General features: G+C 41.7%; 1 protein-coding gene across 2 annotated transcripts in view; it reads right to left on the bottom strand.

Moving 5' to 3' along the window:
• Nucleotides 1–26,228, bottom strand: part of Egflam (EGF like, fibronectin type III and laminin G domains) — a 167,757-nt gene that overhangs the window by 81,098 nt on the left and 60,431 nt on the right. For both annotated transcript variants that reach the window (XM_048368572.1, XM_048368573.1), the window contains exons 2-5: nucleotides 22,443–22,552; nucleotides 21,429–21,512; nucleotides 12,170–12,287; nucleotides 10,680–10,815 (exon numbers count right to left, since the gene is read on the bottom strand). In XM_048368572.1, the coding sequence (XP_048224529.1) occupies nucleotides 10,680–10,815; nucleotides 12,170–12,287; nucleotides 21,429–21,512; nucleotides 22,443–22,552 (448 nt within the window). The remainder of the gene's footprint in view (nucleotides 1–10,679; nucleotides 10,816–12,169; nucleotides 12,288–21,428; nucleotides 21,513–22,442; nucleotides 22,553–26,228) is intronic.

The following is a 26,228-nucleotide window of genomic DNA, read 5'->3' as shown; positions in this document are numbered from 1 at the left end:
ACCCAACCCTGAGCGTGGCCCGGGGCATGGGGTCCCCGCTCCTGAGTCTGGGCTGCAGCCCTGGCAGGTCAGTATACTTTTTACTACCCCAGTAAATCCATCTTTTTACTTGAGACTGTCTCTGAGTGGTGGACTCGGACGGATGGGGGATTCCCTTCCCCTCAGACCCCATTACATTATGGTCCCCTCCCTTGAAGGAGCATTACAAATCCTACTCTATACAACAAGTTTATCACCTTTCAGTGCCATTTCCCAAGTCTTCGCTGGTCAGGTTGTGGGCTCAGGAAGCATTACATCCTTGTTTCATCTCCATGTTTCTTGAAATATCTCCATGATCTTGCAAAAATGCAGATACCTCTATGGCCTTCCTACGTGGTTCCTCACTCCCTTCAGCATAAAACAAGCTCTTTCATAATGGCTCTCTGGGTCTGACTCTTGCTTACCTAACTCTCACTATGTATAGCTCCAGGCTTTCCCAACAATTTCAAGACCATTTTCTTCATGCCTCCAGACCATTGCTTAAGTGCTGCCAAGGGCTGGAATGTTCCCTGTTACTTCCTCTCTTCTTTTTGGTCTAGTTATCTCTGACATACCTTTCTCAGCAACTGTAATAAGCCTTCCCAGACACCTTCAAAACTAGGTTACTCATAGGTACGTGCCACTTTTCTGTAACAATTTTTTTAATTAGGCATGGCTTAAGGAGTCATGCTTATAATCCTAGCTACTTGTGAGGCACAGATATGAAGGATCATGGTTCAAAGTCAGCTTGGGAAAACAGGAACATAGTGGTCTAGGCAACCTCAGGCATAAATATGAAACCATATTTGAAAGATAAAGCAAAAGAGGATACAGATAGGTCTCAAATGATAGAGCAGTTGTAGGAAGGAAGGAAGGAAGGAAGGAAGGAAGGAAGGAAGGAAGGAAGGAAGGAAGGAAATAAGGAAGGAAGGAAGGAAGGAAGGAAGGAAGGAAATAAGGAAGGAAGGAAGGAAGGAAGGAATTCAGATGTCAAATATGTGGTCCTTTCACCTCTGCCTTACCCTTGCCTGCAGCACTAGCACTGTGGACAGTGATTATCTGCATTCTCTGGATAATTCTGCAAGTGTGGGGTCTGTTGTTTTTGCATCCCTAATTCTTTTGCACATGACTTGCATGTACAAAATAATAGAAGACACAGGATATAAAACATTTAGTACAACATGTGCAAAATAATAGAAGACAAAGGATATAAAACATTCAGTACAACATGTTTGTGTGACTATATGCTCAGAGTAGGCACCCAGTCAAGGGTGGCTGAGACGAATTATGGCCCCAAACCTGGGGCTAGAAAACGTTAATCAGCTGACAGTGTACATGGAATTTTACTGGGCCACAAGTCTAGTTAACTGCTTAGGTTCTGTCCACTGCTCCTTGATCATTCTAATAGCAGAGTAGAATCGCTGAGATAGATCTCATACCACAGACAGAGCACAACATATTTACTATCTGATCCTTTGAGGAAAACGTTGTCAACTTTTAACGTATATTGGCCAGTTTACCTTGCTTATATCACTGTGAAGTCTGATGCCTTCTATCCCTTTCTCAGGCTGTGTGAATATGCATAAAATAAAAAACAGGATCACAAAGGAAGCTATGTTGGAAACAATAATAAAAATAATAAATATTATGATATAGTCACACATGCACTTCTTTATTAACACATTAAGTAAGAAAAGTGATCTATGAATTTAACTCACCGTGATGATTTCAAAGTAGCAATAACCATAACTATTTCCGAAGTATGGGCAGCAATTACAATGAGATAAGAAAAGACTCATCATTCTAACAGCGACAAAAATCATGCTATTGCTAACACCACCATGGTTTGCTGTTTGAATTGATTTATGAAGAAAATGCTACGTTGTAATTGCTGAAACTAAGAATGTAATTATTTTCTAACCAAGAGCAGGGACCCCTTGAATTCTACCTCAGAGCACCCTTGGGGAGCTGCAGTCTGCAGATTAAATGCCTGGCTGTGAAAAAAAGTCATGGCATAGATTATCCAGAGTGAACAGGATAGTAGAGAGAAAAAAAAAATCTTATACTCAAAGACGCATCTAAGTGTCTCTTCAAATTTTCAGAGTGGTTTTAGGCAGGATTTGCTCTTTACCAAAGTGAATGGAAAGAGAGAAGTCCAAAACCACTAAGAAGTCACACTAGGGGAAAAAAAATATTTTATTTGCCTTTAGCCTCTTTCTTTCTTTACGTGTTGGATGAACCCAACCAAATGACAAACAGATGGATGGAACAGGTAATAATAAACTCAGATGGCAATTTGTCCCAGGTAGGGCATTGGGAGATCATACTTTTCATTTACAGTTTACAAATGGCTCCCCAAACTGCTACACAAGAATTCAATTTATGTCAAGTTCCATCCATCTGGCGAGGAATGATATGAGGAATGCTCCGGTTGGAGGGACTGAAGTTACAAGGAAATCAATTTGCAGAAGTGTAGGTCAGACCTCCCATAAACATTCAGAACAGCCCTTCCATCTGAGCTGGAGTGGAAGGGTTTGGCAGCTATCAGAATTTCTAGAACCAGGCACCCATCTGGAAGGTGCTTCTGAGAGTTTCAATTTGGAAACTAAAGGTAAGACAAAGGAATTCTTGTTTACACAAAGCACCACTTGTTAACATTGAATCTCCACTGAAATCCAAGCACACCCATTGTTGTTTATTTCTAGTCCATTTTGGCAGAAAGGAAGCTTTCCACCTAAAACAGCACAATTCCCTAAATACCTTCTTGGAAAGAAAGGGGGAAATTGCTTCATTTGCCATCTCCTTCAATGCTCTCTACATTAACTAATTGCTTAAGAAGAATTCTCTAAGGCTGAGGCTGCAGCTTAGTGTCAGAGTACTGGCCTGGCATGCACAAAGGCTGGATTAGACCCCTGCATCACAAAAAGAAAAAGAAAAACTTCTTTAAATATTTTCAATCTTAATGTTTGACAGCTAGAGAGCCAGTATAGGACTATATTACCAGTAGATATTGTAGTTATTTGTCTATACTCTAGTAAAGTGCTATGAAGAAAATTGTAACATTTTTGAAGAACTTGGAAACACAATTTTGTTTCCTGTAAGAATAGTTACAGTGAGTATTTTCAAGGAAGATATATATATATATATATGCATGCAGGTATATATGGTGCATATATGTAGTATATATGTATATACATGTTTGTATATATTGTATACACCTACAACCACATGCATATATATGTGTGTGCATATATATGTATGGTATTTGAAGGCTTACCACATACCAATAACCCCTTTATAATAAGTAAACAATGACAGCGTGTTATTTTAGGGGGCTGGGTAGCACATGCATGAACAGGCCTATGTTGGGTCTAGAGTGGTTCTGGTTCTGCAGTGTTGAGGACAGATGCTGTTTATCTGTATAGTAACACAAATCTTATTTAACTGCTTGTGGCTCATACTATAAGTGATCCACTTTAAAACAACTGCCTGTATTGTGGCAGCATATCTCCATGTGGTTATGGGTAGAAGAATCAACATAAAAAGTCCCCATAAACCAGTCTTCTAAGTGCTGTGCAGACATCATCGTGTCTGATGCTGCATTCTCCAGTAAAGGAAAACCAGGCTCAGAGGATGGAGCAGCTTGCTCAAGAGTCAAGCTAATGGTTTGATCCCATGACTGGTATCCCATCTATTTAACTTGCACCATGTTTGCTCAGTGTGAGCACCAGAGGGGAGCAGATCGGAAGCTTCCCTCACCTTCCAAGAGGAAGACAGGTGGCGGATAAGGAATGAGCACCAGGGCACTGAGGACTGCATGTAGATGTCTCAGGGACACCTAAGCTAAAGCTGGGGTGCAGGAGGGTAGACAGGCAGGGGCTTCTGGAGGAAAGAATGAATTTTATAAGATGAACCAGAGTTAGCTCAGGAAAGAGGTAGACAAGATGGCTGGTAGAATACACCTACCAGCGATAGAGGCAGTAGAGAATAGCAAGCATAAAGACCCACTGGCATGAAAAAGATGCCTAGAATACAAGCAGAGAAGAAGGCCCAGCAGGAAAGCCACAAGAGGAAGTCTGTGCACAGGCTGGGCCTTACTGTGCCCTTGGGGTGCTGTTCAAAGCATTTCATATGTCAATCGCTTACTTTCACAAGCATTTTAAAGGAAGCGAATAAATGTCAATCCCTTCTGTTGCCTCAAATACAGAAAAGTTAAATGAGAAACTTCAACTGTACAGATTAAAAGTGATGGGAACAAAGTTTGCGAAAAGGAATCCAATCGAGATAGGCACTGGTAGCTCACACTTACAATCCTAACTACTCAGCAGGCTGAGATCTGAGGGTCTGTGGTGCAAAACCACCCTAGGTAGAAAAGAAAAGTCCCTGAAACCCTTATCTCTAATTAACTACCAAAAAATTCCTAGATGTGGAGCTACAAGCAGTCGAGCACTAGCCTTGAGCAAAAAGGCTCAGGGATAGCACCTAGGCCCTAAATTCAAGCCCCATAATGGCTTGAACAAAGGGTCTACTCCAGAATACTAGTTTCTACAGCTTTACCCTGTCATGATAGACAGCATCATGCAGTTCAGTTTATTCATTTATTCTGTTTATTCCATTCCATTTCATTCTATTATTCTTTTACATTCTTTATATCCTATCCTAACCCAACTGATTACATTTTATTTATTTGTTTGTTTGTTTATTTATTTTTTGGCCAGTCCTGGGGCTTGGACTCAGGGTCTGAGCACTGTCCCTGGCTTCTTTTTGCTCAAGGCTAGCACTCTGCCACTTGAGCCACAGCGCCACTTCTGGCCATTTTCTGTATATGTGGTGCTGGGGAATTGAACCCAGGGCTTCATGTATATGAGGCAAGCACTCTTGCCACTAGGCTATATCCCCAGCTTATTTATGTATTTTTATTTATTTATTTGCCAGTCCTGGGCCTTGGACTCAGGGCCTGAGCACTGTCCCTGGCTTCTTTTTGCTCAAGGCTACCATTCTGCCACTTGAGCCACAGCGCCACTTCTGGCCGTTTTCTATATATGTGGTGCGGGGGAATGGAACCCAGAGCTTCATGTATACAAGGCAAGCACTCTTGCCACTAAGCCATATTCCCATCCCTATTTTTATTTTTGAGTCAGTATCAATATGGCCCAGTTTGGCCTTGAACTTTCAATCCTCCTGCCTTAGCCTCTTGAGTTCTAGGGTTACAGGTGAGAGCCATTAGCTCCTCTTTTTCATTTAAGGAAATGATGATAAGATTTTAAGCAACTTTGCCAGGATTCATATTCAGTTTAGAGATACCTTTCATGATCTACATTTGAAAAACTTAAACCTAAGAGATGATGACATCAACCAGGCTATAAGTATCAATTCTGAATGAGAAACTCCTTCAAATCTCAGAGCTTTCGACCCTGCACCTTGGGTCTTCAGAACTACTCAAGGAAAGTCCAGAAATCTGCCCAGCTCCTACTGTGAAGCTCAGACTCGTGATTTCAATAATGGCCTTTTTCAAGCTCATTTCCAGTGAGGTAATTGAATGCATACGGAACTTGTTTAAGGAAGACTTATGATGGGATAGATAGATAGATAGATAGATAGATCTTCACAAAAATATCAACTGGTGAACAATCATTTTTGAAACTTACCCTAAGGGTACGACTGTGACTTGTGACATTCTCAAGTAAAACCAACATGTAGGCATTGTAATTGGGCTTGAAGTAGTGTAGCATGAAGAGTAACTCTGCAAGTCTTATTATGAAGACATTTGCAAGGGTCCAGAAAACTGTAAAAGCTAGGCAGAAAGCTGTGAAAGGGAGACAACGCTAAGCACTATTCTTTTTCATTTATTAAAATAACTAAGAAACTGTGCACTCATATCCACAGCTTTTCACATGTTGGACACTTTCGCAACCATCCCAAGAGGTATTGTGAACTCCTATCTTGTTCCTAAAACACAGAAATATTTTAAAACTTCATATGTATCCAAAATAAGCTAGTGGTAAATTTTTGACTGAAAACATCCATTGAAAGTTTTGATCTGACTTTTTCCGGCAGTGGATAATGCAAAGCTCTAGAGTGATCTTAAGCAGTCATGTGACATCTATAGAAAAAAAAAAACTGTAGGAAAGTTCAATGGAAACCAGCTCTCACCTCTAAACAGCCTGATAGATAACACGTGTGAGACATGGCACCTGATTGTAGCATCAAAATGGGGAACATTTTCCCAGGCCTTTGGTTTTCATTGTCACCATTGTATACGTACTTTTGTTTGTAAGAAAGACACTTACCCTGGGGAAATTTTTAGGCAGAAGAAGGAAGATTTCTCAGGTATTTATAGAACAAATGTTTCAAAACATGGGTGGCTATATTTATTCTTGGTTTTTATTTAATAAACACTTAAGCATTGCTATTGCTGCCTGTAAGGAATTTTCAGTATCACTGGAAAAAAAGAAGTACTCTCTTCCTCAAATGCATGGCCTTTCTGCTTGAATAAAAAAGCCAGAGAAAGTTTTTAGAACATTGCAAAATATGTTGCAGCCTTCAGGCTCGCTTAGAATTTGCCTCTTCAAATCTTTCCTATGCCGCTCAAAAATAGGAAAAATCTACCACAAGTAACGCAGCCAGTGAATCTCCTCAGGCCAACTTTAGGGGAGACTACAATACTGCTCTCATCTACATTTTCATCCTTCTTAGCCCGAGATCAGACCCTTCCCTGACACAAAGGCTGAGCAGGTACCTGTGTCTTGAGGAGGCAGATGTGGCATAAAGAACAAAGCTTGCTCAGTTCTCAAGTCCATGATTCATAAGATCATCATAACATCTGGCTGCAATGTCAAACTAACAGGCTAATAGATAGTCAGAAACCCTCTGCCATAGTCTAGTATATTTTTCAGGCTTGTTTTCTATTAGTCAGGAAGGAATTTCTTTAAGAACATTTCTTATATCATTTCCAAATGATCACTATAATAGTATTAGTCTCATTGCATGGCAGGAAAGAGGAACAACTGACTTATACATACCTACCAAGATGAAGTGACAGAACTTAAACACAAACTTCCCATTCAGATTCTGAAATCCAACATATAAATGTAGAAGAGGTACAAACATTCAGACTACAGATCCCACTAACTGTAGTTTCTGACCAGGAAAGCTTTCTCCACATTCTGAGATGTTGACAAGCAGATTGTTTTACAGCCCAGCATTACATGCTAGCAAGCTCTGAAGGCTCTTCTTCAAATCACAGCAGCTACAACCTAACAAGAGGGTGTCCAATCCAGGCACGAGGGCACAATGGCTCATGTCTGTAATCTTACCTACTCAGGAAGTAGAGATTAGGAGGACTATGTAGGAGCTCTGGTTTTACAAAAAGCAAAATCTCATTGCACACACGCGTGCACGCACACACACACACACACACATACAGCACTATCTGGTGACATGGACCTGTCAATAATCCCTGGAGCTGTAGTGGGAAGTAGAACTATAGGAGGGTGTAGTCTAGACAAAAAGGACTCTATTTAAAAATAACCAGAGTATACTATGTTGAAAATGAACTATATAATTTGTGGGGGAGGGGGATCAGGAGGGGAAAATACTGGGAGAAAACAAGGGAAAAGGTGATGCTGTTCAAAAGAAATGTACCCCTTACCTGACCTATACAACTGTAACCCCTCTATACATCACCTTTACAATAAAGAAGAAATAAAAATAAATAAAATAACCAGAGCAAGTGGTTATTCAAGTGGAGGTGTAGTTCAAGAGGTAGAGCCCTACCTAGCAAAATGGGAATCCTTGAATTCTAAACAAAGAAAGAAATAGGGAGCTCTTATGCAGGCTGAGCCAAGCTTTGTATCTTGGAAGGGAGATTCTGAGCCTGAGAATTCCTACTACAGATCGGTACCCAGGGATGGGCTTTCCCCTTCCCATACTATGTTCCATTGGAGCACCTAGCTGTCCAAGAACTCTGGATTTGAAGCTAACTTTCCAGGACACCATGAAGATATTTTGTCAAAGTAAACCAACTACAAAGAATAAGTAATTACTGTCAGTGATGTAAAATTTGAAATTATGTGTAAGAATTGGGGCCTTGAGTCTCTCAGATATCAGGACTAGCTCTGGACGCTCAAATGCATTTTTTGTTGGAGAGAATTACAGTACAAATACCTAAAGCTCTGCTTTACCTTATGCTGTTGCAGGTTTTTGCAAATGTTACAAAGCTCTTTCTTCTGGGTAATTACCCTAATCACACACTATAAGGCTGGAAGAAGTTATTGCCCATGTGTCACAGATAGAGAGCTTGTGTTCTATGCCTGTGGGGCCTATGCCACTCCTATCCCAGGTCTCAGCAGCACCTGAGATGTGGATGGTTTTGAGAGAGCTCAAATATGGCTCCTACAACCTGTAAGTGCTTTGTCCAGGGCCATCGGCAGGTGAGCAGAGGAAACCACATTGCCTCCACTTCTGGCTCTCAATCTTGCGACTCTCATCTTTACTCTCAGTTGTACATGTAAGGTTAAGAAATGTCCATTTCTACCTTTATTTCAGTGTACCAGATAAAGAGAAAGTTTTAAAAATACATGTTTGAGTATACAATTAATAATAAGTTAATTTTAGCTGGGAGTTCAGATAATCTACTAGGCTATATTTTTTAATTGCATTTTTCAAAAAGTTAAAGTATTGGCCAGGCTCCAGTGGCTCATACCTGTAATCCTAGATACTCAGGCAACTAAGGTATGAGGGTTTTGGTTCAAAGCCAGACTGGACAAAAAAGACTGTGAGACTCTTATCTCCAGTTAACCAAAAAGATAGACATGGAGCTATGGCTCTTATGGTAGAGTGGTGGTCTTGAACAAAAGAAGCTCAGGGACAGCACTCAGGCCTTGAGTTCAAGCCCTAGACTGACACACACAAAAAATTAAAACAGTATATTTTGTTCTGTTCATGTTGTCTAATTTACCTGTAAGTGAAAATTACAAATGTTAAGTTTTACTCCAAGCCTTACAGATGAGACAGCTGAAGTCGTAGAACCTTCAGTGTTGCACATTTAACTCATATTTGAAACAGTATTTGAATCTTTTCTATTCTAGGAATATTCCTGGTTTTGCCAACCAAATCTGTTTAAAGACAGATTTTGGGATTATGCTCATGGAAGAGTATTGATTTGAGACTTCTCAGTATCTTTCCTTTCTTTCCATCTTTATCCCCTTCCTCCTTTCTTCTCTCCTTCCCTCTCTTCCTCTTCTTTTCTTCCAAAATGAGCTAGAATATGTTTGCCTGCTTTCCATACACTATGCTAGAATTTTCCTTTGAGAATCCACTCTCCTGAACACTTCCTGTCTTCCATATACTTTTTTATATATACTTCCATACATCTTCCAAATACTTCCCTACCTGAATCCCACCAGTTATTTGCTTCACAACTTACAATATGACCACTGCTTATCTAAACTGTGAATTCTTGGCTCAGAAAATGAAAAGAAATCTATGCCTGCCCAATCAAAATACACATCAAGATCTTACTGCCTCCAGGGAGAAAGATCCACTCTCATGATAGTAGGGAGCTCTGCTAGAAGACTCCAAGATTTGAGGGTCTGGCTACCTATTGCTGAAACTTGCTTAGAAATGAATCAGCAAAACAGAGAGGTGGATGTAGAAAGATGGATGAATGACGGATCGAGTGTCTCCTGAATTTAGATTTTCCACTGGACTTTACAATCAAAAGATGAGGTAAAATACTGTCTCAAATTTCTCTTTTGAAGCTTCTGCCACTGAAACAAGCTCTGAAGAAAGCTTTTTCCAACCAAGAAATATGCTGAGAAGTGAAGAAACAGAAGCAGAGATAATCAAATCTTAAATCTTTTGTCCCAGCTTCACAGACTTTTGGGGAATATGGTTCTAAACAGGCTCTTTGTAAATCCAAAAAAGCAACCTTTACGTGAGCCCCATGACCGTTAATGTCGAGCCCACCAGCTCCGTACACCAGTTCAGCCTCGCTCAGCAATAGCCACTTCAATTTAAACTAAGCCTCAACCAGGGTTCAGAGAAAAAGAAAATATTAGATAGGATATTCTTTGGTTCACCATACTTTTCTTTTCCTTTCTTCTTTTTTTTGACAAAATAATAAAATTACCCAGCAGCATTGAAAAATCAATGTGTTTCCATCTGTAAATTCAATATGAACTTCTAATCATCCTTCTAACAAGCTGAATAACAAGAAGTAGAGATTGTAAGACAAAAGGCAAACCAAGACGACTGGCCCAAGATAATATGAATGCAGAGGACATGATGTATTGTGTGTTTATTAAAAGAGAATTCCCTCCTCTGAGCAAAGTCATCAAATATTTACTCCAAATATAATGTTTTAAAGCCAGAAGAGCAAGTTTTAAGCTTGAAACACAGTCAAGATTGATGGCAATGGTGCCACAGGAGGTTTCAGAACTCAGAACAATGTCTAGCTATGGGAAACGGGGGAGGGACTGGAGAAGGGAGACAGATTTACCATATATGGGGATAGGTGCTGACCTGAGTATAAAAAAGACCTCAAGCCTCTGTGCCTTCTTTCACATGCATGAGGTCAAGACCTAGAGATGAGTGTTCTGCTCATCTCATGCACTCTCTGCATAGCTAAGCATGTCTGTAGTCTCCACACACAAACTTACCTTATGAATTCCACAGAATAATACTGAATAGAGGAGCTGCCTTCACTCTCTCCGGGTTTCCAAGACAGAGCCACCTCAGAATCAGAGACCACAAGGACATGAGGCTGCTGGGGTGCTGCCGGGGGCAGGCAGGAATCTAAGTAAGACAAGAAAACAGCTAGCCATGGCAGGTGGTCATGCTGGAAAGGTTGAAAATATATTGGCCAGTGCTGGGGCTTGGGACTCAAGGCCTGACATTGTCCCTGGCTTCTTTTTGCTCAAGGCTAGCACTCTACCACTTGAGCCACAGCGCCACTTCTGGCTTTTTCTATAAATGTGGTGCTGAGGACTCGAACCCAGGGCTTCATGTATATGAGGCAAGCACTCTTGCCACTAGGCCATATTCCCAGCCCTGAATACATTTTTAAAGAGTATTTCCCAGGTCTGGGAATATGACTTAGGGGTAGAGTGCTTGCCTAGCATGCATGAAGCCCTGGGTTCAATTCCTTAGCAGTACATAAACAGAAAAAGTGGTGCTGTGGCTCAAGAGGTAGAATGCTAGCCTTGAGCAAAAGAAGCTCAAAGACAGTGCCTAGGCCCTGAGTCCAAGCCCCAGGACTGGCAAAAGAAAAAAAAGAGTATTTCCCATAGCCAACCAAAACATCTCTGTTCAAAACAGCTTCAAAACCTAAGCCAAACAAGCAGTGAAAAAAGTCACAGCTGCATTTCCACATATGACAGCTTGTCTTCCCTTCTCTGTGGACACTTCCGGCTAGAAGGCCAAGCCCTTTGGCTTCATTTAGCCCTGGGGCAGTTGCTTTGTACATTTCAGAACATTCTACCATATTTCCCCCTCTGCCAGTCAATCCTTCTTCTCTGCTTGCATGTTGGAACTGATACTTACCACCAAGCAAAATGAAACGCGTCCATCACTGCCACTTGCTTTCTAGCTCTAGTGTGCTGTTTCTGTTATGATCAGAATCCTCCAGTAGCCAATGTTACTATCTTTAGGTTCAGACTTTTCACATCTTCCAGGGTTTTGTTTTTTGACTACCTCTCTGTCCTGGAATAATTTCCTACCTTCCTAAGGATTTTCTGTAATTTGTTTTCGGGATCCATCGGGGTCACTTGCTACTATTTCCTTCTCCCTATACAAAGAACACCTTGCAGTCCACTGCCTTTGTATCTCAGAGACCACTCTGGTGTCACCTTGCTGAGCCTAGGTTGGATTCCTTTGCCTGTGGCTAATTCTTCTTCTCACATTTCCTTTCCTAATCACCTATCAGATCTCCCCCTGTGGGTGGCACTTCTCACAAATAGTGATTGACTACATTCTAATCAGTTAATATCATCACTCACCCCACTAAGTTCTGGGAGGGCAGAGGCTCTGCTTGCTTGGTCATTCCTGCCTTGCCAGGGTCTAGCACAATACTTAGTACCTAGTACCTCCAAGTTGCTGTTTGCTAACAGCGACCACTTTCTTACTATTAATGAATTGGAACCTATTTTACCTTGGGACAAAGTGGAAACATGCCGAGGAGAGCTAAGCCGCCCTTTGCCAGTCTGGCTGTAAGCTGCTATGCTCACTCGATATTCAGTGCCTGGCTTCAAATCTCCAATCACTTCTTCCTGTCAATAACCAAACAAGAAAGGTGCTGATCGTCAGAAGTTCTGTTTGAGCAAACAGGTTTACATCTTGAGGCCCCTAGGAAATTGCTTGGGACAGAAATTGTTTTGCTTTATTTAGGATTTGCCTGGTTTTAAAATGTGCTACAAGAGAAACACAGTGACATTATTTCCCAAGCCTGGAAGGTTTCCTTTTATTGAGATCTATACACCACCCTAGAACTGGACTCATTTCCGCTCTCAGAGCCTGCTCTCAACATCCTAATTCTTTGACCAGAGCACAAAGCTGCTAGGAGGAAGGGAATGATTGCTCAGGGCTAGAACTCAAGTTCTTTCTTCCAATTTGTAGATTTCAGTGTTCCAGGGACAAGCCAACCACACAGCAAGCTGAGCTCTTCATATCTATAAAGTAAAGGGGAAAATCTTGGTTCTCAAACCTAAAACAGCACCAGAATCCATCAGGAAAGCTTTGAAACAATTCGCTAAGCTTAACTCCCAGAATATCTCATTTATTAATCTTGGGAAGGGCCTTATGAATTCCCATTCTGCTAGTGTTGTTGCTGGTCCCAGGACACCCTCCTCCATTGAGAACCACTAGTATTAATGATGGATGAATATATGAACTTCCCCTGAGCAGAAAGCCCCAGCAGAGAAGGATTTGCTCCACCTTGGGCAAACCTACAAAAATAGTGTGTCTCTGAGGCCATGGTGCTAAACAATAGGAGCTATAGGGAGCTCTGGTAGTAAGGGAACAGACTTGGAATCAATTCCTCCTGGGCTTGAATCCTGACTCTGCCACTCCTTGCATATGAACTCCCTGAGCCCCAGCCTCTGGCTCAGCAGAACACAAGTGCCCTGGGAGCATCATGCATGGCCACGAATGTTGGCGATGATGTGTGAACAGCAACTGCCATGGCGGGCGTGCTGCGGAAGTGATCTTATTCTTCTTTTTCCTCCTCCTCCTCAACCTCCTCCTCCTCTTTGCCCATCAAGGTTCCTTGAAGACCCAGACCCTCCCCTGGACACTGTCCCAGACCACCTAGTCCTGTGATCCCACAGGAGTAAATCTCATGCCACTAATCTAGCACTTCTGTGTACAATTTGAACGTTCCTCTTCCCCAAATCCAAATTCCAAAATACTGAACACTGACATAACACCCACGAGTAGCATCCCATACACCCGACTGCATGTGTAGGTCACTCTTGAAACACAGGTATATTGAAAACACTTTGAAAAATCACATCCAAGCTATGTGTAAGGTATATATATGAAACATAACTGAATTCCATGTTTAGACTGGATCTCATCTCCAAGATATCTTAATGTAAATATGCCCAAGTCCAAAAAAACTGAAAACATTCTAGACCAAGGACACCCAATCTGTAGTCCATATTGGTGCTATTTCTCCTGTGACACTGTAAGCCACCTGAGAACAGGAATTGGTCATATCTTCTATTTCTTCACAAAAATCTTCTGCAGGTGATAAAACATTCACTGTTGCTATAGAAAAATAAGGAAAATCAAAAAACCATTTTGAAGTTGGGCATGATGGCTCTCACTTGTAATCCTAGCTCTCACTTGTAATCCTAGCTACGTGGGAGGCTAAGGTTGAGAGAATATTGTTTGCCATGAGCCTTAGAAAAATGTTTGTGAGGTTCCTTCTCAACCAATAAAAACTCAGGTATGGTGGCATGATCCTGTCATTCTGATTACATAGGAAGTACAGTAGGAGGATTGTAGTTCAGCTTGACTATGGAAAAGAAAATATTTTATTCAAAAGGGGTTGATGGTAGTGTGGCTTAAGTGATAGGGTATCTGCCTAGTAAGCATAAGGTCCTGAGTGAAACACCCCAGTACCAACAACAGTGTTTAGAAAGCATCCAACAAACCATTATCAAAACGTAATACAGTGCTTCCTAAACCCCGATTTCATATTACAATACTTTAGAGATCTAAAATAAACACTGACTATTCACTCTAAACTATTTGTTTTTTTTTTTTTCTTGCCAGTCCTGGGGCTTTGAACTCAGGGCCTGAGCACTGTCCCTGGCTTCTTTTTGCTCAAGGCTAGTACTCTGCCACTTGAGCCATAGCACCACTTCTGGCTTTTTCTATAAATGTAGTGCTGAGGAATCGAACATAGGGCTTCATGAATATGAAGCAAGTACTCTACCACTAAGCCATAGTCCCAGCCCCTATTTGTTTTCTTTGTCATTGGTCTCCAACCTCTCTCTTGTCCTGGTGATCCTTCTGTATTTACTCCAATATCTCCCACCCAAAAAACGATCATTCTTCTGCCACACATGAACCTTCAACTTGGTTTCTCAGAGGCTACTTTCTTTTATTTTTTTAAGTATTTATTATCAAACTGAATTACAGAGAGGTTACAGTTTCATACATTAGGCATTGGATACATTTCTTGTACTGTTTGTTACCTCGTCCCTCATTCCCCCTCTCCCCTCCCCCTTCCCTCTTCCCCCCATGAGTTGTTCAATTCAGTTACACCAAACAGTTTTGCAAGTATTGCTTTTGTAGTTGTTTGTCTTTTTTTACCCTGTGTCTCTCGATTTTGGTATTCCCTTTCAATTTCCTAGTTCTAATACCAGTATACACGGTTTCCAATATACTCAGATAAGATACAGAGATAGTGTAGGTACAACCACAGGAAGCAGATACAAGAAGATCATCAGTAATAGAAGCTACAGTTACACATGGCACGTTGAAAGTAGTTACAACTGTGATATAACAATTGTTTCCATAACATCTAACATCTAACATAGCATCATCTTATGTGTTCATAAAGGTATAGCTATTGGGCTCTTGTGATCCTCTGCTGTGACTTGCCTAAACCTGTACTAAATATTCCCTATAAGGGAGACCATAGAGTCCATGTTTCTTTGGGTCTGGCTCACTTCACTTAGTATAAGTTTTTCCAAGTCCTTCCATTTCCTTACAAATGGGGCAATGTCATTCTTTCTGATAGAGGTATAAAATTCCATTGTGTATATGTACCACATTTTCCTGATCCATTCGTCTACTGAGGGGCATCTGGGTTGGTTCCAGATTCTAGCTATGACAAATTGTGCTGCGATGAACATTGTTGTGCTGGTGGCTTTAGTGTGATTGTGTTTGTGGTCTTTGGGACAGATACCCAAAAGTGGGGCTGCTGGGTCATAGGGGAGTTCTATGTTTAGCTCAGAGGCTACTTTCTAAGGATGTTGTCTCTACCTCCTCTCGTTCACTCCTCAATTTACTCCCATGTGGCTTCTCCTCTCTACAAATTTATTAAGATGTTCTTATTGAAGACTCTACAATTTCCTAGTCAATCCAGTAGGTCTGACTCAGTCACTATGGCTTTTTGCAGCTTCTAAAATCTCCTTGCTTTCTCGGAAACCATGCTCAACTTCTCGGTTACCTCCTCATCTTGTTTTTGTTCTTCAAAATCACCGACCCATTCCCATTTTTCTGATAACCTTTAGTCTCGCCCATCTGCCATCATGGTTCCCTCTGTAGATTCTCACAGGCAATGTCTCCTCCTCCACCCTTACCTTCGTGGTGGCACCTCCTGAGTCCACATTGCCAGAGATGGCCTGCTTCATTTCCAGGTAGCCATTTCTGACTGCCTCTTGAACGACTCTACCCAGCACTACCCAAGCAACTTTGCTTTGTCTCTCCTTACCCAAGCCAGAAATTTGTCACACTTTCCTTTATGTTCATCCTCTTCTGTCACCCCCATCCAATCGGCCACCAATACAGCTGATGACACCTCTTTCATTCGTTTTGAACCTATTTAGTTCGTTTCATCTTTACCACCTTTCACATCTAAATCCTTACAGTAAAGAAAATGTACTTTGAATCTGCCTGCTACCAATACTGTCTTCCAATTTTGACTCTACAAGGCTATACGAAAGTTACATTCCTAAATCTTAAATCTGATGTTATCACTTTCCACCTTAAATCTCCCCTTAAGACAGCGTATTTATCCTTCTAGCATCATCCATGCCACCTCTGCTCCTAGCATTCTACATTCCAGTCATACCTAAGAACTTGGCAGGACTCAAATTTATGCTATTCAATTCTTTGCCTCTGGGCCTTTGAACCTGCTGCTCCCTCTACATGAAATGCCCTTCTCCCTACCCCTGCCTGGCTCACCCTGCTCATCCTTCATGACTCAGTTCAGCTGAGACATTACCTCATTTCTCTACCCTGGCACCCAGTCTGGTTAGGTGTCTCTCTTCTGTGCTTCCTTGATGTCCTTGATGGACCTTAATCTTATCACTCTTCATTTTATAATGTAATCATCTGTTTGTTTGCCACCTTCTGCCACCTGCTTGATGGCAGGAAGCAAGTTCTGATTCCTCAATCATCCCAAAGCTTAGCACACTATTATCAGGCAGAGTAAATACTCATGCAGTGCTCATGATGAATGAGTAAATGAACTGAAATGAAATGAAAGAAAGAAATCAAGAGCCAAGATATCCATATAAGCAGATTACCTCATTGAGAAATGAGCCTCAACTACTGACCCCTTCGTGTTGATCAATAGTGTCAGTAGTTGCTATGGCTTGAATGTGTCCCCCAAAGCTCGTGTACTGGAAGATAAATATTCCATGCATCAGTGTTGGAAGATCAGGCCTCCTAAGGGATGATTTGGCGAGAGGGATTACTGTTGCAATGCAGAAGTGAGGTGACTATAAGAATGTGTTAGGGCTGGGGATATAGCCTAGTGGCAAGAGTGCCTGCCTCGGATACACGAGGCCCTAGGTTCGATTCCCCAGCACCACATATACAGAAAACGGCCAGAAGCGGCGCTGTGGCTCACGTGGCAGAGTGCTAGCCTTGAGTGGGAAGAAGCCAGGGACAGTGCTCAGGCCCTGAGTCCAAGGCCCAGGACTGGCCAAAAAAAAAAAAAGAATGTGTTAGTTACTAAGGGCGGTATGATGAAAGTTAATCTGGCCCCTCTAGTTCTCTTGCTCCCTTGTGCTACCTGGCCCTTCTGCCTTCTGCTATGGGATGATGCAAACTGAGATGTTCACTGGATGATAAGCATCCATACCCTTGGACTCCCAGCCTTCAGAACCAAGCCAAATAAATTCATTTTCCCTAGAAACCCATTGCATGGTGTTCTGGTACAGCAGCATGAAAAAAAAGACTGAGACAAAGAGCTCAGTTCAGACCCTGAACTCAGTAGCTTCAAAGATGATAGAAGTCATGTCACTGATGAAGACGCAATATACACACAAATTATCATGTTGAATTGAAATCCCTTTGTGCAACTATTTAAGAGTTTTGCATTTGATTGATGGATGGATGGATGGATGGATGCATAGATGAGTGGGTAGATGGATGGATGGATAGATATAGAGAGATTGATAGTATAGATGGATAGACAGACACAGACAAACCAAGCTTCAGGAGTCCACCTTGCCAGCTAGGTTATTTGGGTCAGATTTATCATTTTTTTTAATTTATCATTTAAATCAGAGTAACCATCAACTCAATCTCCTGTTTGAAATTCAATATGGGAAACTAAAATAAGAAATTTTTGGATGGGTGGTACAATGCTGAAAAGAAAATCTAGAGTTGTTAGAGGGAATAAAGAAAGGAAAAGCTATAAAGGACACAGGGCTATTCCCAAAGTGCTGCCCACTAGTTTAAATATTTTCCCTCTTTTTCAATCAGTTTCACTGATTCTTAGAACAGACTTAAAATTGCTTCAACCTTTAAAGATATTTCTCTTAACCTCACTCTGCTTATGAGATGAAGCAACACACAAGAAGAGAAAAAGCATCTCTTTTCTTCAATGATAAAAAAAAATCCACCTGCTTACACTAAATCCAAGCATTCTCCATCGGGCCTTGCTTAGGATGAAGAGATGGGGAAATTAACATTTTGGGGACAAGAGACCACCACCCATTCCTAGGTTGGAGCAGAGTGTTAAATTTCCTAAACCATACTTACAAAAACTGCCTGATGTTCAGATGGTCCCTGGAGAGGAGAAACACAAACAAAAACAGAGGGGACATAAAGAGTAAAAGAAAACTTACAGGAGTGAAATGAACCTGGATGGTGGACCTGCCCCCTCCCCTAGCTACAGGGAAGATGGTATCCAAACACAGATCATTGCACTATGAATTTTATTGTCTACTCACTCAGTGTCATGCCTGGGGCTCTGTAGTCACTACCTCATTTCAAACTCACAACATCTATAGACCATCGGAGGATAGGATTCAGCACATAGCTTCCCAAACTTTTCACTCATAGCACATTTAGTCTCTCACCGCATGATCAGGCCAACACAAGTGTCTAACCATTTCACCTATTAAGTACTTCTACCCAGATTAGGAGTAGTATTTTCCACAGATGATGCTAGTTTCCACAGTGCCCCTGGGGACTTCCTGCAAAATCCAAAGCATTCTGTTACATAGTTTGGGACCCATTGATACACTCTCTATGGCAGTGATAATGTCAGGATCTCTGATGATCCCTGGTGATAGGAAACTGAGATGCAGAAATATCACCCAGCAGGTTTACTAAAAGGCAGGAATCTAAACTCAGGTGATTTGAACCCAGAAGTATTGTATGTTAGCCCCGCCCACTTCCGGACCCACTACATTCCTTTTTCCTATCCTGTGTATTCTGCAACTCTCCCTCATGACCGTCCAAAAACACCTGACCAATGCACTGGCATGTGGGCAAACACACAGCTCATCCCTGGGGTTCAAATCATTTTCCCATTGGGATGCTCTCCTTCGAACTGACTTTCAAGAAAGTTCCTTGCGGGCTGGGGATATAGCCTAGTGGCAAGAGTGCCTGCCTCGGATACACGAGGCCCTAGGTTCGATACCCCAGCACCACATATACAGAAAACGGCCAGAAGCGGCGCTGTGGCTCAAGTGGCAGAGTGCTAGCCTTGAGCGGGAAGAAGCCAGGGACAGTGCTCAGGCCCTGAGTCCAAGGCCCAGGACTGGCCAAAAAAAAAAAAAAAAAAGAAAGTTCCTTGCTTCAATTTCTAGTCTCAAATTTTACCTATTTGTTCCTATACTCATCTCTCTCTTTTTTAACATTGCTTATCTGTATAAATATGTGTATGTTCATGATATCTGGTCTCACATTATTCTTTAATTATTTTATCAGTGTAAAGGTAGTTTTCTGACAAGTCTAAATCCTGTCTCTGAATAGACTGTTATCTTGTGATGGACATTAAAAAAAAAAAAGCCACCCTTGAAGTTTTTGACATCAGCAAGATGATCAAGTGCTAGAATTGGACAACTTACTCTAATGCCTGCCTGTAAACAGCAGAGAGTATTTAACTGTTATTTAACATGAAAGTCATCATGAGGGCTGGGAATGTGGCTTAGTGGTAGAGTGCCTCCCTTGAGCAAAAGGAAGCTAAGGACAGTGCTCAGGCCTGAGTTCAAGCACCAGGACTGGCAAAAAAAAGGTCATCGTGAGTGATAACTGACATTTATGTGGATTTTTAATTTTTATGACAAGTTTATATATATGACTTTATCATATATATAAATATATCACATATATAGTGTGTGTGTGTATGAGATTCTGGTTGGTTTTTACAAGGTCTCACTATTGTATACCTTCCATGGGGCAAAGATGAGGCTTAGCAGGTTGTGATGGGCCAAAGTCCCAATCCTCAAGCAGAAGAAGCAGAATCGGGAGCCTAGGATACTGTCTCCCTCGTGGCCCTCTGTTTTATGACCCTGCTGTGACCTTCACAGAAATGTCAGCTTTCAGCTCGGTTCCCTTCCCATGGACAGGCTCTCAGTTTCAGAAGCTCTTTGCTAACTTCAAGGTACCTTCAGCCGTGTGCCCTTACTAACTGGGTTGTGTACAAGGCAGAGTACTGATCCCTGCAGGATACAGGCTAAACTGAGGACAGGACCAGGGACAGGGACAATGTTAACCCCGTGATGGCCTCAACGGACTTGTTGAAAGTTCCAAGGCTGTTGAAGGAAGAGGGATCTTCAAACTTGTGGTTTTCTGAGGCAAACCCAATTTTCCCTTTTCACCTAGAGTAAACCCCAGAGCAGGGATGGGGTCTTCCAAGATTAATGAGGGTTATTTAAGGACAAGTCATGTTTTGAGATTAAAAGCATCCTGTGAAAATACAAGCAGGCTGAAAGGTGCAGCTATTCTTTCTTGGTCATGAGTTTGGGTGAAACTATTTAGGAGAAGAGCTCAGACATCTCAGCCTTAGGCTTACTTCTGTCACTGTCCCTTATTAATATGTGATTTGGGGAAATTTCTTCACCTCTCTGAGCCTCAGCAATTCTGTCAGTAAAATGAAGTCATAGGAGAATCATGAAGATTAAATGGAAAAACAAGTGGAAAGCGTGAGTGATGACATCTGGAGGGACATAGACGTTTAATAAGTAATAGCTACTTATTCGTGGTGACAAAAAGGTTTCAGAGTGCACTGCACCTACCAGGCACTTATTAAATAAGAGTGACAAGGAATGCCACCATCATTATTGAAGTGTTGTAGGTACTGGAGTAACTCCTTGTAGAACCTTCTAAAGCTTCCAGCCTAGAAATGATAGTAACAGAATGGGTACAGAAAAGAAGGAGAGTAAAGGGATCAAAAGATGCCTAAGACAGAAATTTCACTCCAAAAGACCTTAACAGGAACAAAACCATAGTGGAGGACCTGATAATTAGTGCTGAGTTTGAAAAGGAAAATAAACAACTTGGACTATTTGAATATGCATTTCAAATTACATCATTTTTTAAATAGTGCATCCCCAAGCAGTTGGGAAGACACAGATGTGTCCTATTTATTTATAAGTCTTATTGGGATGTTTTAAAAAAATCAAAATTACACATTCTAATCAAAGAAACAGGAAAAACATATAGCCATGAGGTGGCTACTCCTGCTCATGATAAAAAACAAAAGGATGGCAATTCAGGACAAAAGCATTTATACAAGGAGTCTCTGGCCAAACACTTGTCTTTCAGGAGAGATGGACAGCACGTGAGAAAGTACATGCATGGGAGACATTTGGAATTGTAAAGAATCACACACACACACACATTAATTGTTATTATATATACACACTAACTCAGAATTTATATGACCTTCCCAGAAATCCCCAACTGCCAGGATCCAGCATGGAGGTACTCACAGTGAATGAAGTGTCCTGGCTGAGAGGTGCACTATGGGACTGCTCCCGGAGGGATTTATCTGCATCAACCTCAGAGTAAAAGACCTTGAAATAAAGCAGACATCCTAATGAGAATAAAGCCAGACCTTACCTAAGACCAAAAGTTTGAATCCCACTCGCACGAGTGGATCAGTTGGCCTCACCAACTATTAGACACATTGGCCACAAGTTCACAAGCATGTAGATGCCAGGGAGGAAATGTGCATGCTAGAGACCTAGGATGGAGAAGATAGCTCAAAGCTTCCCATTTTACCTTCTCAGGTAATTTTCCATTCTCCTATATTTGATAAGAGTTGAATCCAGAAATACATTTCTCTAGTTTACGAGCACAGGACAAGAGCTGCAATGAGGGCTCCTTTCCCTTGGTTAAATGGAGACAGCAGTGAGTAGTATGATTCCAGGTATCAAGGAGCAGCTCAGCTCCCTGGGTGTGGGACCCTTCAGGAATGTGGGCTCGGTAATGGCCAGCTCTTCTGATACAATAGAGATTTCAGGACTCCAAATATTTATCTAAAGTATTCTGCCTTCTAAAGTTGATTCATTGCTAAATGCACTGTTCAAAGAAAACAGGTTGGTGACTGAACGCAGCCCAGTTTGTACTGCCTCTGAAGGTAACAATGTGTTTCCTGCTCATTCTTCCACTTTCCCTGTCCTTCAATTCAGATCTTTCATTGTTTGGTGCTGATTGAAATCATCCCATAGCTAAGACTTTGCACACTTCTGCATTATTCTCCACACTTGTTCTAGTAAGTTGGATAGCAGAAGCCCTGTCTTCTTGCTTTATTTTTCCTTTGCTGTAGAGAAGGAAGACTGGAAAAGATCCTAACTGGTAGATGCAGAGTGCATCTATCTCATTACACATGTGAACATATTCCACAATCTGAGAAAATCCCACAGCATTTGGAGAAGGAATATTGAACGTGAAAGGATGGACAGGTACCCTCACCAGAGAATTCTCCATGCCTGTGTACTCACCGTGTACCCAAGGATGGGGCTCACAGGATGCCTTGGCATTTTCCACTGGATGCTAAAAGCTGTGCAGTTCAATGTGCGTAGCTGGATGTCAAGAGGAGGCCCCACCTTGCCTGTCCCAAACAAAAGACATTGGGTTAGAAGCACCTTCATCCCACCTGTGTATATTTACACAGTATTTTGAGTCTATACTGAACCACACCTGTCTCAGGTGTTCATAGAGGGATTTGCTTACCAACTATGATGCACAGCCCATTCTGTCAGTTGTAATAGTTTGAGATCAGCAAAGCAAGATTGAAGGTGGGTGGCAAAGACCAACCACTTGTGACTTTCGACTTTAGGAATTTGGAACAGATTAAAGCAAGATGTTGATTTTTTTTAGTGTATATTATATTTTTATATCTATTTTACACATGTCTGCTTAGTATCTTCTCAGCATGGCAATTATAAAAATATGAGTAAGTATAAAAAGAAATTTAAAATTTTCAAGTGTTTTGCGATCTCTATTTTGACTATAAATAGTTTTATAGATAACTTATATATGAATTAACAAAATTTAGAAAATAGAAAAATCATTTTTACTTTTATTATTCAGCATTATAGCATACCTCCTTTTAGTCATGTAATAATAAAACACAACAAAAATGTCTCTTTCTATGTGTATATATTTATATATATGCATGATTTCTATTCTTTGTGATATAGCAAATATTATATACATGCATATGTTTACAATTTTAAGTATTCTTTTCATTAATTTACTGTCATTAAAGTCATTGATTTTAATAACAATAAATGCTTACATATACTACTGTGTCATAATAAACATTGTCATTCTACTATTGTTAGGCATATTTTGCTGTTTTGAATAATGTTCCATGAGGACAGGAACCAAGTCTATCCTGTCTAGCATGCAGAAACTAGTAAAGGATAAAAGTTAAACAAACATTTCTTAAGCAAATGAATGTTTGATTTTTTCCACTTACTAGTATGTCCTGTTGAATGTTCTTTTGAATTGTTGCATACAAATCCCCAGCATATCAATTAGGATACCTTACAATGTACAAAGATCTAATGTATCTACTTATTGGACTGGGGCCAACTTATTACTGCTGGGGTGATTAAAATGTTATTATTACTTCAATTATGTATTGAATGGCATAAGCATACCATGGGAAGATAGCACTTCAGTACATTGGCTTGAATTTTAAGAGTTCAGAAAAGCCAAGGAAATTGCTCAACTAACCCCATGAATTATCTTGCATTAGCTTGTTATTACATACATTTTCTGAAATGTCCTCAGATGTGGCTCTGGTTTTTCTTGTTATTCTTTACAGAGTAATTAAATAACTAACTGTCTCAACAACGTTTTCAATAACAGAACCCAAGGCATTTCTGGTGAACCAAGTCATAGCTCAATTCTGTCATTTCACACAAACTGTGAGGCCAGGAAACAGCTACAACTACCTAACATTTTCTCCACTCAGTACTTTAATGGTCTTCCCTTGCCTTAGTTCATGATCTACTCTGATGTGAATGGCTGACCTTAGGCCATGTGGTTTTCCCTAAACCCAACAAAGAGGCATGAGAGGAAGGATCTGTCAGTCCGTTCCAATGATGACAAGATGAGGGAAGTCTTAAGAATTGCTCTTATAATGAGCTTAACCCAAGAAAAGAAGACTTCCAAAAAGAAGACAGGATCATAGAAAGGAGACAGTGAGATGAAACGAGTCAGAAGACAGAGACCCCAACAGATGAGATCAGGCTTTCAGCAGAAGGCTCTGAGGAGGGTTAGATCAGATTAGAGAAGCAGATGAGTGCAACAAGGCAGAGCAAAGGGAAGGGTGGGAGTGAAGAGGAAAAAAGCTAATACATAGGAAACCTCTGGCCATTTGCCACTTCCATGGAGAAAGTGGTGGATGGCAGCTGTCAAATGGCAAATAGCATCTGATTTGGAGGTTTGGTGAAGAGTACAGTCAGGGAGGGAAGAGAGAAGGACTGAGTGGTCTTTATAACCAAGTTTACCAGTCAGATCAATATAGGTCTCAGTCAGACCTAGCCTCCCTTATGTGGCAATGAGGCAGCGAGAGCCAGAGGCTCTATGTCGCTTTCTAGTCACTGTTTTAGCCAAAGGAAGTCTGAGGGACAGACTGGCTCCCAGAAACCTGCTGAGGAGGAAGGCCAAAAAGAGGAGAGGAAGAAAGGGAGAGAAGTGGACAGAGTCCCTCACCAGGACAGGAGTCCTCTGGAGAATTCTGTCCTGAGTTCCAGCACCAGATGTTAGGAAAGAGGAAGTGAGGAAAGGAAAGGAAGGAGACAGAGACCTCAACAGACCAGACCAGGATTTAATCATTGCTGGAGAGGAGGAAAGATGGCGCTACCACAGTAGGGAGGCACCCCAACTTGCTCCAACTGAATAGCGAGCTGGGAACTCCAACACCCAACACCCCATCAAGAACAACACGTCCCCAAAGGAAGCACTTGATTGCACATGCACGTGCCCCCCGGAGGGCCAGCATGGGCCGGCATGCTAGTCCTCCAACAGGAGGATCGTCTGCCCAACCCCCTGAGGGAGCGCATAAGCAGGCAAGCTGCAACACCCGCTCTGATAGGTGTACCCCACACAGGTGGGCAGGGCCCCTCAAGGGCAGCGCCTGCTCTGATAGGCGCGTGCCGCACAGGTGGGCAGGGACCCCCCAGCGGCAGTGCCCGTGGTAAGCGCACTCCGCACAGGGTGGCAAGCCGCCTCTCAGCGGCAAATCTCAATCTGAGAGGTGAGCTCCTCTCACCAAGGTACCAAGTGGAAAAAAGAACCAAAGAAGAGATAAGCCTCCATGCCAAGCTGAATCAGCAACCCGCAAACTCCCACCAGGGGCACGCTAGGGTCAGCACAACACAGCGGCAAGTCACTATCCTGCAGAGAAAGACCTAGAACCTACCCACCCCCAAGTGCAGGGAGGTGGACCACCTCAGCAACAACCGAGACAGTCACGCTCACCTATTAGGCAGTAAGGTTCAGCAGCCAAACTCAAACCCAGAGCCAGGTCACAAACAAGTCTCCCACTGATGGACTAGTGGGAACCAGCACAAAGCCAACCCAAGGAAGCTACCTACATATCTCCAAATGGGCAAATCACAAAGAAATATTACAAATTACATCAAAGGGCAAGCCAACTCGCCAGCTCCAAAGAGCAGTACGACTGAAGAGGAGATGGAGAATAAAAAAACAACTAAGGCTATGATAGCAGAAATGATGGAACGCTCAGGAACTCAGAGAACAATTCCAGGAGTTTAGAATGGAACTCTCGAAGGACCTCCAGGAAATCAAGAAAGAAATGGAAGCAAAAATGGATACAGTGCAAACCTCTGTTAAAGAAGACCTTAACATCCTGAGAAGCGAAATGCATGAAAAAATAGATTTAAAATACAACTCTTTAAAGGAAGAAATTTCCACGATCAAAGTTGATCTGGCAACCATAAATAGCTCCCTGACATCCATAAACTCCACACTTGAATCCACAGCACAAAGAATTGACCATATTGAAGCCAGAATCTCTCTCGGACGATGATGCAGCAAATAAGGACCAGAAAATTACCACACTCCAAGAAACGGTAAAGCTCCAGGACAGACTAATCCAGGAGCTAGTGGACAAAGACAAGAGATATAATCTGTGAATAACTGGAATAGAAGAAGGAGCCAAATACCAGAGCAGAGGGCTTCAACATATTTTCAATAAAATTATTGTAGAAAACTTCCCCAATCTCACAAGGGACCTCACCCAGGTAACC

This window comes from Perognathus longimembris, chromosome 19 (assembly GCF_023159225.1).
Source record: "Perognathus longimembris pacificus isolate PPM17 chromosome 19, ASM2315922v1, whole genome shotgun sequence".
Lineage (NCBI taxonomy): Eukaryota > Metazoa > Chordata > Mammalia > Rodentia > Heteromyidae > Perognathus > Perognathus longimembris.
Note: the sequence above shows the minus strand (reverse complement) of the source record. Positions and strands in the feature narration are given on the sequence as shown.